The sequence below is a fragment of the Myxocyprinus asiaticus genome, chromosome 36 (genome assembly GCF_019703515.2).
Source record: "Myxocyprinus asiaticus isolate MX2 ecotype Aquarium Trade chromosome 36, UBuf_Myxa_2, whole genome shotgun sequence".
NCBI lineage: Eukaryota > Metazoa > Chordata > Actinopteri > Cypriniformes > Catostomidae > Myxocyprinus > Myxocyprinus asiaticus.
This window is the reverse complement of record NC_059379.1, coordinates 17,581,423-17,596,411: the sequence shown is the minus strand read 5'-3', so window position 1 is coordinate 17,596,411 and position 14,989 is coordinate 17,581,423. Positions and strand designations below refer to the sequence as shown.

At 36.6% G+C, this 14,989-nt stretch overlaps 1 protein-coding gene across 10 annotated transcripts in view; it reads right to left on the bottom strand.

Moving 5' to 3' along the window:
• Nucleotides 1-14,989, bottom strand: part of LOC127427030 (zinc finger E-box-binding homeobox 1-like) — an 89,374-nt gene that overhangs the window by 26,086 nt on the left and 48,299 nt on the right. The window contains exon 1 of one of the 10 annotated variants that reach the window (XM_051674321.1): nt 8,883-9,018. The exons of 6 other annotated variants lie outside the window; for them this stretch is intronic. In XM_051674321.1, the coding sequence (XP_051530281.1) occupies nt 8,883-8,904 (22 nt within the window). In that variant the 5' untranslated portion in view covers nt 8,905-9,018. Of the gene's footprint in view, nt 1-8,882; nt 9,019-14,989 lie in introns of those variants that run through there. 3 more of the 10 variants (XM_051674330.1, XM_051674328.1, XM_051674323.1) reach the window with 3 other exon arrangements.

Here is a 14,989-nt window from a genome sequence, read left to right as displayed (position 1 = left end):
TGAACCCGAAACCAGCATAATTATGCAGGGCTTCCTTTAGAATATTTAGATTTTGAAAATATGAAGTTTTGCACATCCCTTGTACATACACGCACCTTTCAACCTCTTTCCCTACATCTCTTATTCCATTTTTGGTTTTTAGGTCATGGATCACAGCAAAGGCCTGCGGTGTGTCTGTATGTAACGGAAAGCATTCACTGGTTTTATCGAGTTAAAAAATGTTGTCTGTTCCAAAGTGAAAAAATCACACGATCATAGAGATAGGCTCATCGCTCACCAACCACAAGTCCTGACAAGTGCGTGATGCACAGATCACCACAACAGTCAATTTGCTCTCCTGTGAAGGAGATGTTGTGAATCCTATCAGGCTGTTCAGCCAAGGGAAGCAAACGGTGAAACTAGTCAGCAAAAGACTGAAGTAAAGGGACAGTGGCGAGTGTGCGAGCTCAGTGTGAGTGATCCATGACAAACAGCCACGAGCCTTGTTCCGCTGTTCCACAAGAGAAATTTCATTACAGCCTTCAGGAGGTACACACAGGAAAAGTGACTAAATAGACATTATACCGAGAAAGGAATAGCACACACATTATGCTAGAGCAGTAAAGTAAAACGGTTACAAACAACTGGAGAAGAGTGCAAATGCACAGGAAGAACAGACTGTTTAAAAAAAACAAGCGCAACTCAAAACATTTAACAACTTTGCATCAAAACGGAGAGGTTAAAGGTCAGTGAATTTAAAGTTGTCATTGGTATAGTTGTTTTATAGTTGAGAATTGATTATCGGTTTCTTACTATTGGGTCTACCCATAAATGCCATTTAGTGGGTCTCTAAAAAGCAGCACCCAAATTTTTAAACTAAAATAATTAATAATATAAATTAATAAAGTAGAATATTTTGTTTTTGTTTTTCATTGTGTCAAAAAGTTAAAAAAAAAAATCAGATATTAACTAAATGAATAACTATTTAATTATTTTTAAACTAAATAAAAAAATAATTTTTTTGACTAATTTGTTGATATATTAATAAAATATAATAATAATAATAATAATGTTGAACATAACCAACCGCCAGGTCAAGGCTCTGATTAGTAGTCAGTTTTATAAATGCTAGGGTGATTCAAAAAACCTGTCAAGAAAATGTCCTGGTCCTACTAAATCAAAAGAAACAAAATAGAAATAATATTTTGCATTTTGAAAATTAAACCTATTTTTAGGGCCATTAAGATTTTAATACAATGCGACATTATTTTCATGACATTTACACACATTTTATACCTCAATTCTCATCACCCCAACATGGAAAATTATGGTCATTATGATATTTTCTAATAACTGCAACATGGAAAATAATTATATAGACTATTATTCAAATTAAAATATTTATACATCATAGTAGCACTCCCTTGGTACTGCCTTTAAGTTTTGCTAATAAAAAAAAAAAAAAAAAAGAGACTGTATGAGCAGTAATGAGAATTATGATTGAAAACAATGGGAATAGTAAAAGTAAAATGTCCAGAAATGTTACGGTAATGAGAATTATTAGGTGAAATGTGATTCAGTGTCTTGAAAATAATGTCTCAATGCAAAAAATCGTAATGGTTTTACCAGAGGTCAGCCATTTCAAATGGAGTGTCACACAGCAGCTGTTGGAGTTCCGACCATCTGCAGAGGTGGAATTTCGAATCTGATTTGATCTTCGGATACACTGAGATATTTTTGCAACTAGACCGTATGTGACCTCCTGACTGAATGTGATGTTTTCATTCAAAACTATGAGCACGAAGTGAGAAACACTGACGGTTTTTGTCCTAAACCTTATTCTAAGTGCCTGCTACTTTTAAAGATTGGACAGTTATGAAGTCAAAAATGATCATTCACTTTGCAAATATATATATATATATATATATATATAGCAAAAGACTTTTGTAATTAAATGTGTACATGTCATTTATTTCTACACTTGCCTTCATATTCAATCATATCTATGAATTTCTCCCTATTTGCCAAATTATTATTGTTGTTGTTGTTAGGCAACTATAAATTATAACAATAACTATAAAACCAGCAATGATAACGATGCTAATAATGAAAATAAAATAATGTAATCTGAGTAAATATTAATTATCAATTTTATTGAATTCATTCATCTGCTCAATAGCAAGGTTTGGTAGCAAACCTGAGAAAACAATAAAAAAAACAACAACATTACTAACTTTCATTAAAGCTTATTTCGAATATTTTTTTAATCTTTCTCTATGTCTCAAGGGGCTGGGTGCTCTGACATTGCAATTCAGGAGTGCCCTCTCTCATGCAATGAACATTGCGTGACTGTGGCAACGTTTTTGCAAAATAAAATGATGTGGTTCATTACACGTCTCAGGGCAGTTCCGAGGTGAAATGTCCACTGTGTGGCGCTAAAAGTGAGTAAAATGTTCTCCCGAACGGTTAGGTTTTCTCCCTAAACCTAAAACCTAACCGATAGTGTCATAAAAAGAAAATGTGAGATGACAAACCATTTCTGAAGCAACCACGTCATGTTGTGGTGCTTCTATGACACTTTTGGCTCATGTGTCGACTCGCATGCTCTTCAGGACTCGCACCCCGGTCCTTTGTATCGCATATGCAACACTCCATCAGTTAACCCACCACTCAATTTGACCACACTTAAACAAGCTTGTAAATGTAGTTGGTTATGTAATGCAAATGTTAAAATGAGTCTCACACAATCTCCTCTCTTGATTTTATTCTAGCTAGGAAAAAAGTTACTTTTTACTTTTTTAATATTTAAGTAAATTTAATGTGAATACTTTCACTCAAGTATGTTTTTGGCTAGACGCTTGAACTTGACCCTTGAGTAAAATTTTCACTGAGTATCAATACTTTCACTTAAGTATAATTTCTAAGTATTTTTACACCCCTGCCTAAAAGAATCTCTCTCTCTCTCTCTCTCTCTCTCTCTCTCTCTCTCACACACACACACACACACACACACACACACACTTGTCCAAAAAGAAACATTAACATTTCTCAAATTTTTTCAATGATCTTTGTGTGCACTGATGGCATGCACATCGCTATGATTTCAAGTCTATGAAACCATTAGCCTAATGAGTCTACATTCCTATTGGTCAAACACTTTTCCAGAGGTCTATGGATTTTACAATCAACCCATATGAGCAATATGTTGTCTGAGCACAAACTGACCTCCAATCTGCTACTCTGTACCTGTGTGATACCGCCTCTATTCCCAGAACTCCAGGTGATTCTCTGAAGCTTCTATTTAAAACATGTTTGAGGTGCCCCCTCATGCCCTCTAGAGTACTGCAGTGACATCTTTCAAGGCACACCAATAAATGTCTCTAAAAGCAATCCCTACATGAAGCAAGCACCCTATGGCAGACACATACACATTAATAATGATGCAGACAGACAAACTCCAGCCAGAATCCTAACTCAAGTGGACAAATCTCAGCTGCTTGTTATTAGTAGGCTATGCCAAATATAGTCTTTAAATAATGGATTGAACTATCTTCCATTCAAACACACCTCAGATAAAAGACACTTGAGACTATAAGGCAGACAAGAGTTATTGATTTGTCATTTAGAAAGGAGAGCGGCAGGTTTCCCATGAGTCTTTACTACTGAGAACGTTCCAATTAAAAGATCTCCAATCTACTCCTTGTGCTCTCTCAATCTCAATGTAGAGGCTATACAAGCACAAGCATCATGTGCGATGTTATTTAGCCAAGTAGGACATGTTACTGGAACAACATTCTTTGTTGGTCCTGAACCTAAATTCTGGTAAAACAAGCATAACCCTTTCTCTAACCCAAACTCTTATTAACCATATCACACACAATAAAGGTGTACTCAGTAATTTTTTTATGCATGTTGCCTTTGAGTTACACTGACACCTATGGGCCTGGATGCAGCATCATTCAAACACAACAGTTTTCAGTTACCGACGCTATTGTGGAAATGTACTATTCACAGTCAGATTAATTTAAACCATGAGTAAAAGTGCCAAATAACAGGGTGGTTACTGAGATTAAGCCAGTAGTATTCAGCTGGTCATGTGATCCTAACATGACAGCCCTCTAGTTTTGGGCAAGCTACTCAAAAAAATAAAATAATCAACAGAAAAATATAAGCTAAACTGAAAGCTACACAGAGAAAGTAACAAGTTACACTACAAGCTACACGCCAAAAGTAGCATGCTACATTTAACTTCATTTTTTTTTTAAAACAGTTGCACGGAGCATACGTCATAGACAAAGCATTTAAAAGACTTATTCACATGTTGTTTATCAAAGCCTTGGTACAGTACAGTGCAAAACAGTATACAAGTATACTGTATGGTGCAATATAAAATGTATGTGCATGTAAAAATAACACATGTAAATTCATTTTTATACATTCTACCTATACACAGCAATAGCGAAGCTAATAGCTTAACTACATTTCTCAGTAGCGAGGCTAGTTTTTAACTCGAGTAGCTTTTCAGTAGCGAAGCTGTAATTTTATTTAGGTAGCTGCTTTGTCTATGACAGTATGCTCTGTGCATCTGTTTGAAAAAAACTGAAGTAGCTTAAATGTAGCAAGCTTCTTTTGGCGTGTTGCTTGTAGAGTAACTTGCTACTTTTTTAGAAGTGGAGGTATCAGCTTAGCTTAACTATTTTTCCTGTTGAGTTCGTAGCTTAGCTAGCTACATTTTATAAGTAGCTTGCCCAACACTGCCTACACAAACCCATGCTTTCAACAAGTAAAACCACAGTTTTCCCATTTTATTTTTCAAATTTATACTACTACCTGAGCAAACCCGTTTGAACATAATTTGAATGTAATTCTGTGACTAGCTGTTGTATTTCTGTATGTACTGAAAGCTTCTCTACAGAAGCCAAATTCCTTGTGTGTGGGGGCACATCTGGGCAAAAATAATTTGATTTCTGATGGTATCAGATGGTACTACCATGGCATTTTGATATATACAGTAATTACCATATTCATATTATTGTATTTATAATATGATGCTTCAAAATACTACCATGGTATTTTGTTATATGGTTACACTCACATGCCATTGTATTAATATGTTGCTTCAAGATAATTCAAAGAATAACATGGTGCTGCCATTGTACTTTGATATACTGCATGATTGCCATATTCATAGACCAATGTATTGTCATAGTGCTCCCAGATAATGGTACATGTCCAAAAACATGGTAATGCCATGGTACTTTTGTATGCATTTTCATGTAGGCATTCACAAGCTGCAAACGTGTGAACTTAATAATAATGAAGAAGTACCTTCTTCATCACTGGCAAACCATTGGACGCATTAGCAGGTTTGGTTTCCATTGATCACAGACAAAAATCTACTGCAACCAGCGTTATCTTTATTTTCTATGTTATAAAGTATTCCATAAGTGTGTTGGCGATGCTCTAAATAATTCAGCAGCGTGCGTCTGAGCTTTCTAAGTCATTCAGATTGAATCATGAACCAATTCAGACTGCTATGATATCATGTGTGACCAATTCATTGTTAAGAACCGACTCAAATGAGCGAATCATTTGTGAATCAGACATCTTTAGTTCTGATTAAAAACTGCCGATGGTAAACACTGGGTACGCGACATGATGTAGCTGTGTAGCTTTTGTCAAAGCTACGTTGCTACCTAATCAAAAATATAGCTTTGCTACTGAAAAGCTACTTCATTCAAACTAGAGCTACTGCCCATCACTGCAGGCCCCATGAGGGGACCCTCTTCATGTAGAATAAAGCAGTATAAAGCAATATAAGGTTACTGATATGACTAGAGTCTTCATCTCATGTGAGTGGTCATGATTTTATACATATGTTTCAAAATCACAATTCATTTCTTAGGGAGTACAACATTTTTAATAGGGAACAAATTACTGCGTACACCTTTAATTTAAACATATTTAATTATTGCATCTTATATCTTGAGAAAATGTATCACAATAAATCGATAAATATGATTGTATCAGCACAGCCCTAATAACTACTCATTGAAACTACACTGGCGGCCAAAAGTTTGGAATAATGTACAGATTTTGCTCTTATGGAAAGAAATTGGTACTTTTATTCACCAAAGTGGCATTCAACTGATCACAATATATAGTCAGGACATTAATAACGTGAAAAATTACTATTACAATTTGAAGAAAAAAATTATTAAAAAAATAATCAGAACTTCAACTACTTCAAAGAGTTCAAATCAAAAAATCCTCCACGTGCAGCAATGACAGCTTTGCAGATCATTGGCATTCTAGCTGTCAGTTTGTCCAGATACTCAGGTGACATTTCACCCCACGCTTCCTGTAGCACTTGCCATAGATGTGGCTATCTTGTCGGGCACTTCTCACGCACTTTACAGTCTAGCTGATCCCACAAAAGCTCAAAGGGGTTAAGATCCATAACACTCTTTTCCAATTATCTATTGTCCAATGTCTGTGTCTCTTTGCCCACTCTAACTTTTTCTTTTTGTTTTTCTGTTTCAAAAGTGTCTTTTTCTTTGCAACTCTTCCCATAAGGCCTGCACCCCTGAGTCTTCTCTTTACTGTTGTACATGAAACTGGTGTTGAGCAGGTAGAATTCAATGAAGCTGTCAGCTGATGACGTGAGACGTCTATTTCTCATACTAGAGACTCTGATGTACTTATCCTCTTGTTTAGTTGTACATCTGGCCTTCCACATCTCTTTCTGTCCTTGTTAGAGCCAGTTGTCCTTTGTCTTTGAAGACTGTAGTGTACACCTTTATATAAAATCTTCAGTATTTTTTTTTTTTTTTTGCCAATTTCAAGCATTGTGTAGCCTTCATTCCTCAAAACAATAATTGACTGACGAGTTTCTAGAGAAAGCTGTTTCTTTTTTGCCATTTTTGACCTAATATTGACCTTAAGACATGCCAGTCTATTGCATACTGTGGCAACTCAAAAACAAACACAAAGACAATGTTAAGCTTCATTTAATGAACCAAACAGCTTTCAACTGTGTTTGATATAATGACAAGTGATTTTCTGGTACAAAATTAGCAATTTAGCATGATTACTCAAGGATAAGATGTTGGAGTGATGGCTGCTGGAAATGGGGCCTGTCTAGATTTGATCAAAAATGACTTTTTTCAAATAGTGATGGTGCTGTTTTTACATCAGTAATGTCCTGACTATACTTTGTTATCAGTTGAATGCCACTTTGGTGAATTAAAGTATATATTTCCTTCCGAAACATCAAAACCTGTACATTATTCCAAACTTTTGGCCGCCAGGGTAAATACTTTGCACAATTGTAAAACTGTTTTTGTGTGTGTGTGTGTGTGTGTGTCACGTATAAATGACACAAGTTCTTTTCACATTTTGTAAATCTGTGTATTATTATGTGTATACTGTGCTGTTTTCTATACATTGTTTTTTATGTTCTCTTATCTGTACACAACTAATTTTTTTTTTCACTCACCATTACACTAGTTGTAAAAAGTTGTAAATCTTCTGACCTTTGCTTAGTTTGCTATTTTAAGAAGGAGCAAAGAATTAGCCAGTAAGAATGAAATGTGCTAAGAGAACGAAGTCTGCGTTAAATCTCTCAGGAGTGTGTCTCTTCTGGAACAGTGCTGTCTCTCTCTGCAGCACATATTAATCATTGTGGCTTGTGGTTTAAGAAAATAATCGCTGGGGCACACCGATACCTTGCTCAGGATTCTGTTTGTGGGATTTATCACCAATGAAGGGATCTTGAGGGGGCACAAGAGCAGTAAATTACAGCATGCTTTCCTCATCACATTGACGGATACGCTTACCTCCCAGAGACTTGAGCTCTGCAGTGTCTTGTCTTTTTTCACCTTTGTATGGAAAGTAACTGGTTGTACACCCATAGGACTGCCAAAACCAACATATGAAAATTCAAGGTGCTTGATCTCAACAAAAAATACCTTAATGGCCTGTAATTGGGTTTTCCATTGCACAGTTGCCTTTTGGGCTTAGGAATGTGTTTTTGTCCAAAGCTATGTTTTGTGGAGAGAGAATGGGTGTTTGTTTTAGAAGTACAGTAAGAATGGACGGTTGGGTTTTATTGTTCGTTTGTTCATCAAGGAGAGAGAGTGCCTCTAGAGAGTGCCTCAACCCTGATGAGAGGAGCTATGCGTGGAATGTCCAATCATAACACTCTCACTGAGTGGCTCGGCCATAACGACAGATCTCTGTTAGCTTTTCTTACCTTCATTACAACAGGCATGTACAGTATTGTTGCTTTTCAGCTGCAAAAACTAATTAGTGGTGTTTGCAAAGGTAAGCATCACTATAACTTTTACTCATACGTAAGTATTATACTTTGGTGCAAACTCATTTGTGATACAGACAAGAAAGATTGGATGGTTTTGGCCTGGCGGGCCATAGACTTACACTGAAGAAGGGACCTGAGCCATATCTATGGACCAGAATATCATACAGACTTAGGGGTGTACTCTTTTTCTTGGGCCAGTAAGCGACCAACTAGTGACCACCTAGCAACCACATAGCAATGCACTAAAAACACTCAGAAAAACTTAGAACTGCAGTAGAACTGAGCTATATATAAACCAAAGCTTCAATACACACACAAACACACACTTCTGCTCTTATCTCGCACCAGACTTGTACGAAATCTAAAAAAGAACAAAGCAGAACTTGAAAAACCCAGTAAACCCTTTTGGACCGTACATGTTCTGACTGCATGTCAATCCTTTATTACGCACAAAATTTTTTCTCTGCTAAACACACACAAACACAGTGTCACAATCTTCAAACCACATCCCCACCCAGCATTCTTTTCTCTCATGCACACTAACCACAATAAGACAGAGTCATAACATCAAACAAAAGCCTACCACCGCACACATCTCTATGCATCTAGGGACTGTGCAGACTCACTCCAGAGAAAGACTCAGATTCCGCATACGTCCAGTATCATCATGTGTCTGTTTTCAGAGGGCTGAGTTTAACTTTAAAGCACACAGCTGATTCAAAGGATGGGCTTTGGGCTGCATAGTCTGCTCTGGGCTGTAGGGGGCAACCTGTTCCAAAGGAGATGTAACCGAGGGAACAGAGGTAGATTGAAAACTGTGTGCCCCAGTTTGCAAAGCATTTAGCATTCATGTGGCGTGAGTCTCCTTTCCTAATGCCAAATAGGAACAGAGTTGGAAAATCTAAGTAGACTAATATGATGCACCCGTGAAACTGAACTTGTTTATAAAATATTTTGGCTTATTTTATAATGCTTTCAGCTACCAATACAAATTTTGAACTCTCAGCTGAGTTCAACCAAAGTCCCTTTAAGGCAATTCAGTCCACTTGGCGGCCATCTTTGGAACGCTCCCCTGACAGGCTGGGCAGCTATTTTCGTTGTAAACAAGCAGCATAAAAGTACAGCTCCTAACTACTTGAATGGCGAAAGCTAAAGCAGATAGTCAAGCTTATGATAAAGGACATGATTCAAATCAGCAGTAAAATCTGATAACAATGGTATCATAAATTGTGCTTCTTTAGCTCAGATCACACTAAAATACTATTTATTAAGCTGGTTCAGCTAATCCACATGTGCGTTTTCGAGTTGACTGAAAGCTGATCTCTGTATCTAAAATGTGATTGGCCCTTTTAGTAAAGACAGGACTTCCCTTTTTGAATCCATTGGCCCTTCCCTATTTAAATCCATTCTACACCTGATTAAATCCATTCTGCACAATTCTGCAGATTTCCCCCCAAAATCAATGAAGGAAATGCAAATAAAGTCTGTGGAGTCCATGTGGGTCATAGCCCCAACAAAGTGAATTACAACTTTAAAGGAATATTCCAGATTAAATGCAAGTTGAGATCCAATCAACAGCATGTATGGCATACTGTTGATAACCACAAAAAAATAAGTCTCTCCTTTTCTTTTAAAACAGAAAAAATCGAGATTACAGTGAGGCACTTACAATGGAAGTAAATGGGGCCCATTTTTGGAAGGGTTTGAAAAGCACTTCAATGTAAAAAAATATTTTGAGGTTTAGTTTCAGAGTATTTTGTTAAGTTGAGTCATTCAATAATGATATGTTCTTAATGACATTTAGCGCAAAATCTCTTGGAGAGAGAAGCAGACAGAGGAGGTTTGTCAGCCATCTTGGTGGGCTTATCTGCACCAGTACCAATATCTTCCACCATCGTCAAACTTGGTAAGTAAATATTTGTTCATATTTGTTTAATAGCAATCCACAAGGAATTTGGCTAACCGTACTTGCTAACCAGCAAACCAAAGTAGGGATGAAACCATTAGTTGACAACGTCAATATTAATTCTTCTGTTAAAACTCATGTATCATTTGAGTAGTAAAATTGTTTAATTTGTTGTTTTTACGCTTGTTTTAGGGTTTAAGGGTTTACAGGGTTAAGTCGTTATGGCAAAAAAGTTGTAAAATTGGATATAACTTTACTCAGAAAAGGTTAGTAAGTGATTTTTTCACACGAAAATCATGTTAACACACATCTTGTTTACGTCTTGTGGCTATACCTTTAAAACTGGGAGTGTTAGGAATGTACTGGTGGTCAAGGAGGTTAAAAAATGACGTGGAGACAAAAATATGCAGTGTAGGGTGTTTATTCCAATAAAGGTGACAAAAACAGGTGGTTTCCAATTGGAGTGCTAAGATATTTACAGTCAAAAAGGAGACAAAATAAACAAAAGAATATACATATACAATATACAATATATACACAGTTGTACTTGGCTACATGGTTACTACAATCATGGTTAATAGTCATGGCTAATACAATATTACTACTGTAAATCCATGGTAAGTTTTCATAAGGGTATCATTTATTAACGAGGATTAAAGATTATTATCAATGTTTTAATAACTCTGAATTTAAATAAGCCTGTAAAAATGGTCACACAAGCCCATTATAATACATGTCACGTCTAGGTTTGTCATTACTTAGGGTGAATAACTCCAGATGCTGTTTTTCTGTCATTACCTCAGGAAAGCACTGCTCCCTCTTTGAATGAGCGCTATGACTGAAAGGGTGAGTGCTGTCTGACTGCTAGTGTATTTTAGCATTTCTACACATCAAGATGAGCAGAAGAATAAATAGTTCCGGTGCCATACAACAATTCGCTAATATAATTCTTTTTTTTCCACTTCGAAGCTTATGAGATGCATTAATATTTATGTAATCTAAATAATAAGATCGCTTGTTAAAAATAAAACTTCAGAATTTATATTTTTATGTGAGGATTGATATTCTTGATACCACATCAGTATCGGAAGTATCGATACTTTAGTATCCATCCGCCCATCCCTACTGTTTTCACTTATAATTGGAAGACAAGGTGAATACAAAATTATCTGTAACATAAAACATTAACATGGTTCAACATAAAGGGTATCACAGACACTTCAGACATTTCACAAGAGCAATCATTATTCCCCAAGATTAGCAGCATCTCTTTACAAGGGCATCATTATCCAGCCAATACTTAGAAGCTAATTAGTCGCAGCAGGTTGCCTCTTCTATTCATTGAGGCAGACAGCATGTCAAACAATAACACATCGCTAATGCACACACACTTGAATAGGTTGATTACAGGTTTTTATGAGTGCTAAAACAAGGGTTAACATTGATATGCAAAGAGGGGAAAGAACGCATAGTGAGGAATTGGTGAATTTGAGTGTGTGAATTTGAGCATGGGTGACTTTGAGAACTTACATGTGACCGTGCATGATGTGTCTGGCCTTCATAGGAGTGTATGTGTCTGCATGTGTGTGTGAGTGTATTTTGAGCTAATCTTGCTCAGTGCAACTGGGTTCTTCTAAATAAGGTCAGAGAGTGTGATCATACCTGCGCTATGATAACAGAGCATGCAGCCTCATCTGTGCAGCCAGTACGTCAGAACACACTTTAATCTGTTTACGTTTGAGGTGAGACCAACCCCATTCACGGGCATAACACTCTACTGTACATACACACATTTACTTAGTTATCTAAATGCGCACATATCATTGACATCTATTGTTTTTATATGAAGTTAATTATAAAAACTATTGATTAAACCTAACCCACATAAAAGATAACTATTTGCATTTTTAGAATAATAAAAAAACAAAAAAATATATAATTTATTTATGGATATTTTTTCCAATTAAGAACATTCCCAAATGCCGATATACGGAGGTTTTTGTCATATTTAGCTAACATTAGAGCTAACTGTGTACAAATACACATACACACACACACACTGCCTCAGGGTGTATATGTCTAAATAAATCCGATTTTGCATACTGTCAGAGTATGTACTGCATTTGATGAAGAAAGTACTTCTCGGCCGTTAATAAAGTACGTTCTTTATAAAGTACGAAAGTACATTCTTTCTTCCGTGACCCAGTTACTTAAGTAATCTGGATATTTCATGTCTATTGTTTTATAAATACTGAGGATTCAGACATACTCCTCAATTGACATAATGCTTGGTATACTGTATAATACGGAAGTATGCGTGTTTGGATGCAGGGAAAGTGTTCGAGAGAGAATTTTTTTTAAAACTGTGAGTTTGTTCATGTTTCATGGCAGTGCATTACCTGTTCATGAAAGTATGGGTGGTATGTTACTGCACTCATGCATTATAAGAGCCTGTTCTGTGTCTGTGCAATCCTAGACTTTGTGTCTGTGTGTGTACATGTGCATGTGCATTTTTGCTTTACTGTTCCGTAGACATAAAGAGGAAACATCTGTCGTGCCTGCTGGGTAGTCAGTCTTGTACCTGCAGATATGGTTCACTAACCTGGACCTTCCCTTGTACGGTTTCACTATCTATCTCTCTCTCTCGCTCACCTCCTCCTTGTGCTTGCATCAGATCTGCCTCTCTCTATCTGTGCATCTGTTCAATACTCATCTTCATAAGCAGAGGCAAAGGTTCAGTGCCGCACATGGTCAGCATGCTAGATTTAGGCGCAAACATAACACACTTTGTTTAGGGAGGGAAAGTCCCACCGTCACAGTAACCCTACCAAAATTAACACAGACAATGAGAGAGCACCAAACTGTTGTGTGAGAATACACAGACACGACCACACACCTGTGTCAATAGGAAATGTGGATTTCTCTCTCTCTCACCCACACAAATGCATTAGATTAAATATAAAACCAAACTTTATTCTTTCTTGTTCATCGATACGTATAATTTTATTTAATGTGTTTCAGTGTTGAATTGAGAATAGAGGCTGTAGATCTTCATTCATGTCTCTCCATCCATTCTTCTGTCTATTCCATTTGTTTCTCTGTGCTCAGATTTGGCAAAATGCCAAAGTCCACAGCCAAAAGTCAGAGATTTCAATATGAATGCAAATATTTGTCATCAAATTTTTGGAAGACAAAATTATCTGGACCAAGTTACCCCCCAATATTTGGTTACATTCTTGCTACACACATTTAACAGCTCTGCACTCATACCACATGTTAACAATTGTTTACAGTTGTGTCTATTTTTACTCCTAAGAAATTTCAGAAGAATCTTCTGAGACAGTTCTGAGACAAGTTGATACCTCAATGAAACAACTGAGACCTCCAATAATTCTTTTGAGCTATAAATGAGCAACTTCTGAGCAATAACATTTTCCTCTGGGTACAGGTCTTGTGTGGATTTTCAGGTATGTAATAGTGACTCGCTCTCCCACACACACATACACTGTCCAAATGTTTGAATCTACAAAATGATCAATAAAAGAATTAGTCAATGAGCTAGTGGTGTAGACAAAACATTGAACGGTCAATCCGACTGACCAACTCCCCCAAACCACCAAACAGCAAACACTCAAACACATCCACACTTCTTTATGCACACACCCAAACCAACATACACATCACACATCAACTGCAGTGTGACTCAGACACATTTAGTCATTTTAAGACCATTGGAGTATATTTGTCAATGTGTGTGTACACGTAGGGCATTTCCCAAACATCACATCAATTGAGTCAGACCAAGACAAAGAAAAGAGGAAAGAATATTTTGTTATGTAGCTGACGGAAACCCCATCAGGTTTAAAAAAATGTTTAAAAAAATTTAATTAAGGTCAAACTTGAAAAAATAAATAAAAAATGAAGATAAACATCATATAATGGTAGGGCTACTAAACATTAGATCTCATTCTACCACTAAAGATAGCTTCATAAGATAATAATCTTCCAGAATTGTCTCACATACTCAGTAAGCCAAAAAGTCTAGAAGAACTGGATGAAAACAGTGTCTCATAATATTGCTCACGAGCAAATCCTTCGCTGTCATAGGTCATGAAGTGCAAACAAAATTGATCAAAAAATCAAAAGCCACAACATGTATGTTAGATCCAATACCAACTAAGCTCTTAAAAGAGGTATTCCCAGTAATCTCAGAACCTCTTCTTAATATTATTAACTCCTCGCTATCCTTAGGACATGTCCCAAGAAACTTTAAAATGGCAGTTATCAAACCACTTATTAAGAAGCCACAGCTTGATCCTTGAGAACTAGCTAATTACAGACCGATTTCAAATCCACCATTTATGTCGAAAATACTAGAAAAGGTAGTGTCCTCCCAACTATGTTCATTACTACAGAGAAATGGAATATATGAACAATTTCAGTCAGGATTTAGGCCCCATCACAGTACAGTCTGCACTTATCAGAGTCACAAATGACTTGCTCTTATCATCTGATTGCGGCTGCATTTCTCTTCTAGTGCTTTTAGATCTTAGTGCTGCCTTTGACACGATAGATCACGACATTCTCTTGAATAGGCTGGAGAATTATGTTGGCATTAGTGGACTTGCATTAGCATGGTTTAGGTCCTATTTATCAGACCGCTACCACTTTGTGTAAACGAGGAATTGTCAAATCAAACAAAGGTTAAATATGGAGTGCCACAGGAATCAGTTTTAGGACCTCTGCTTTTCTCCTTATACATGCTCCCCCTGGGAGATATTATC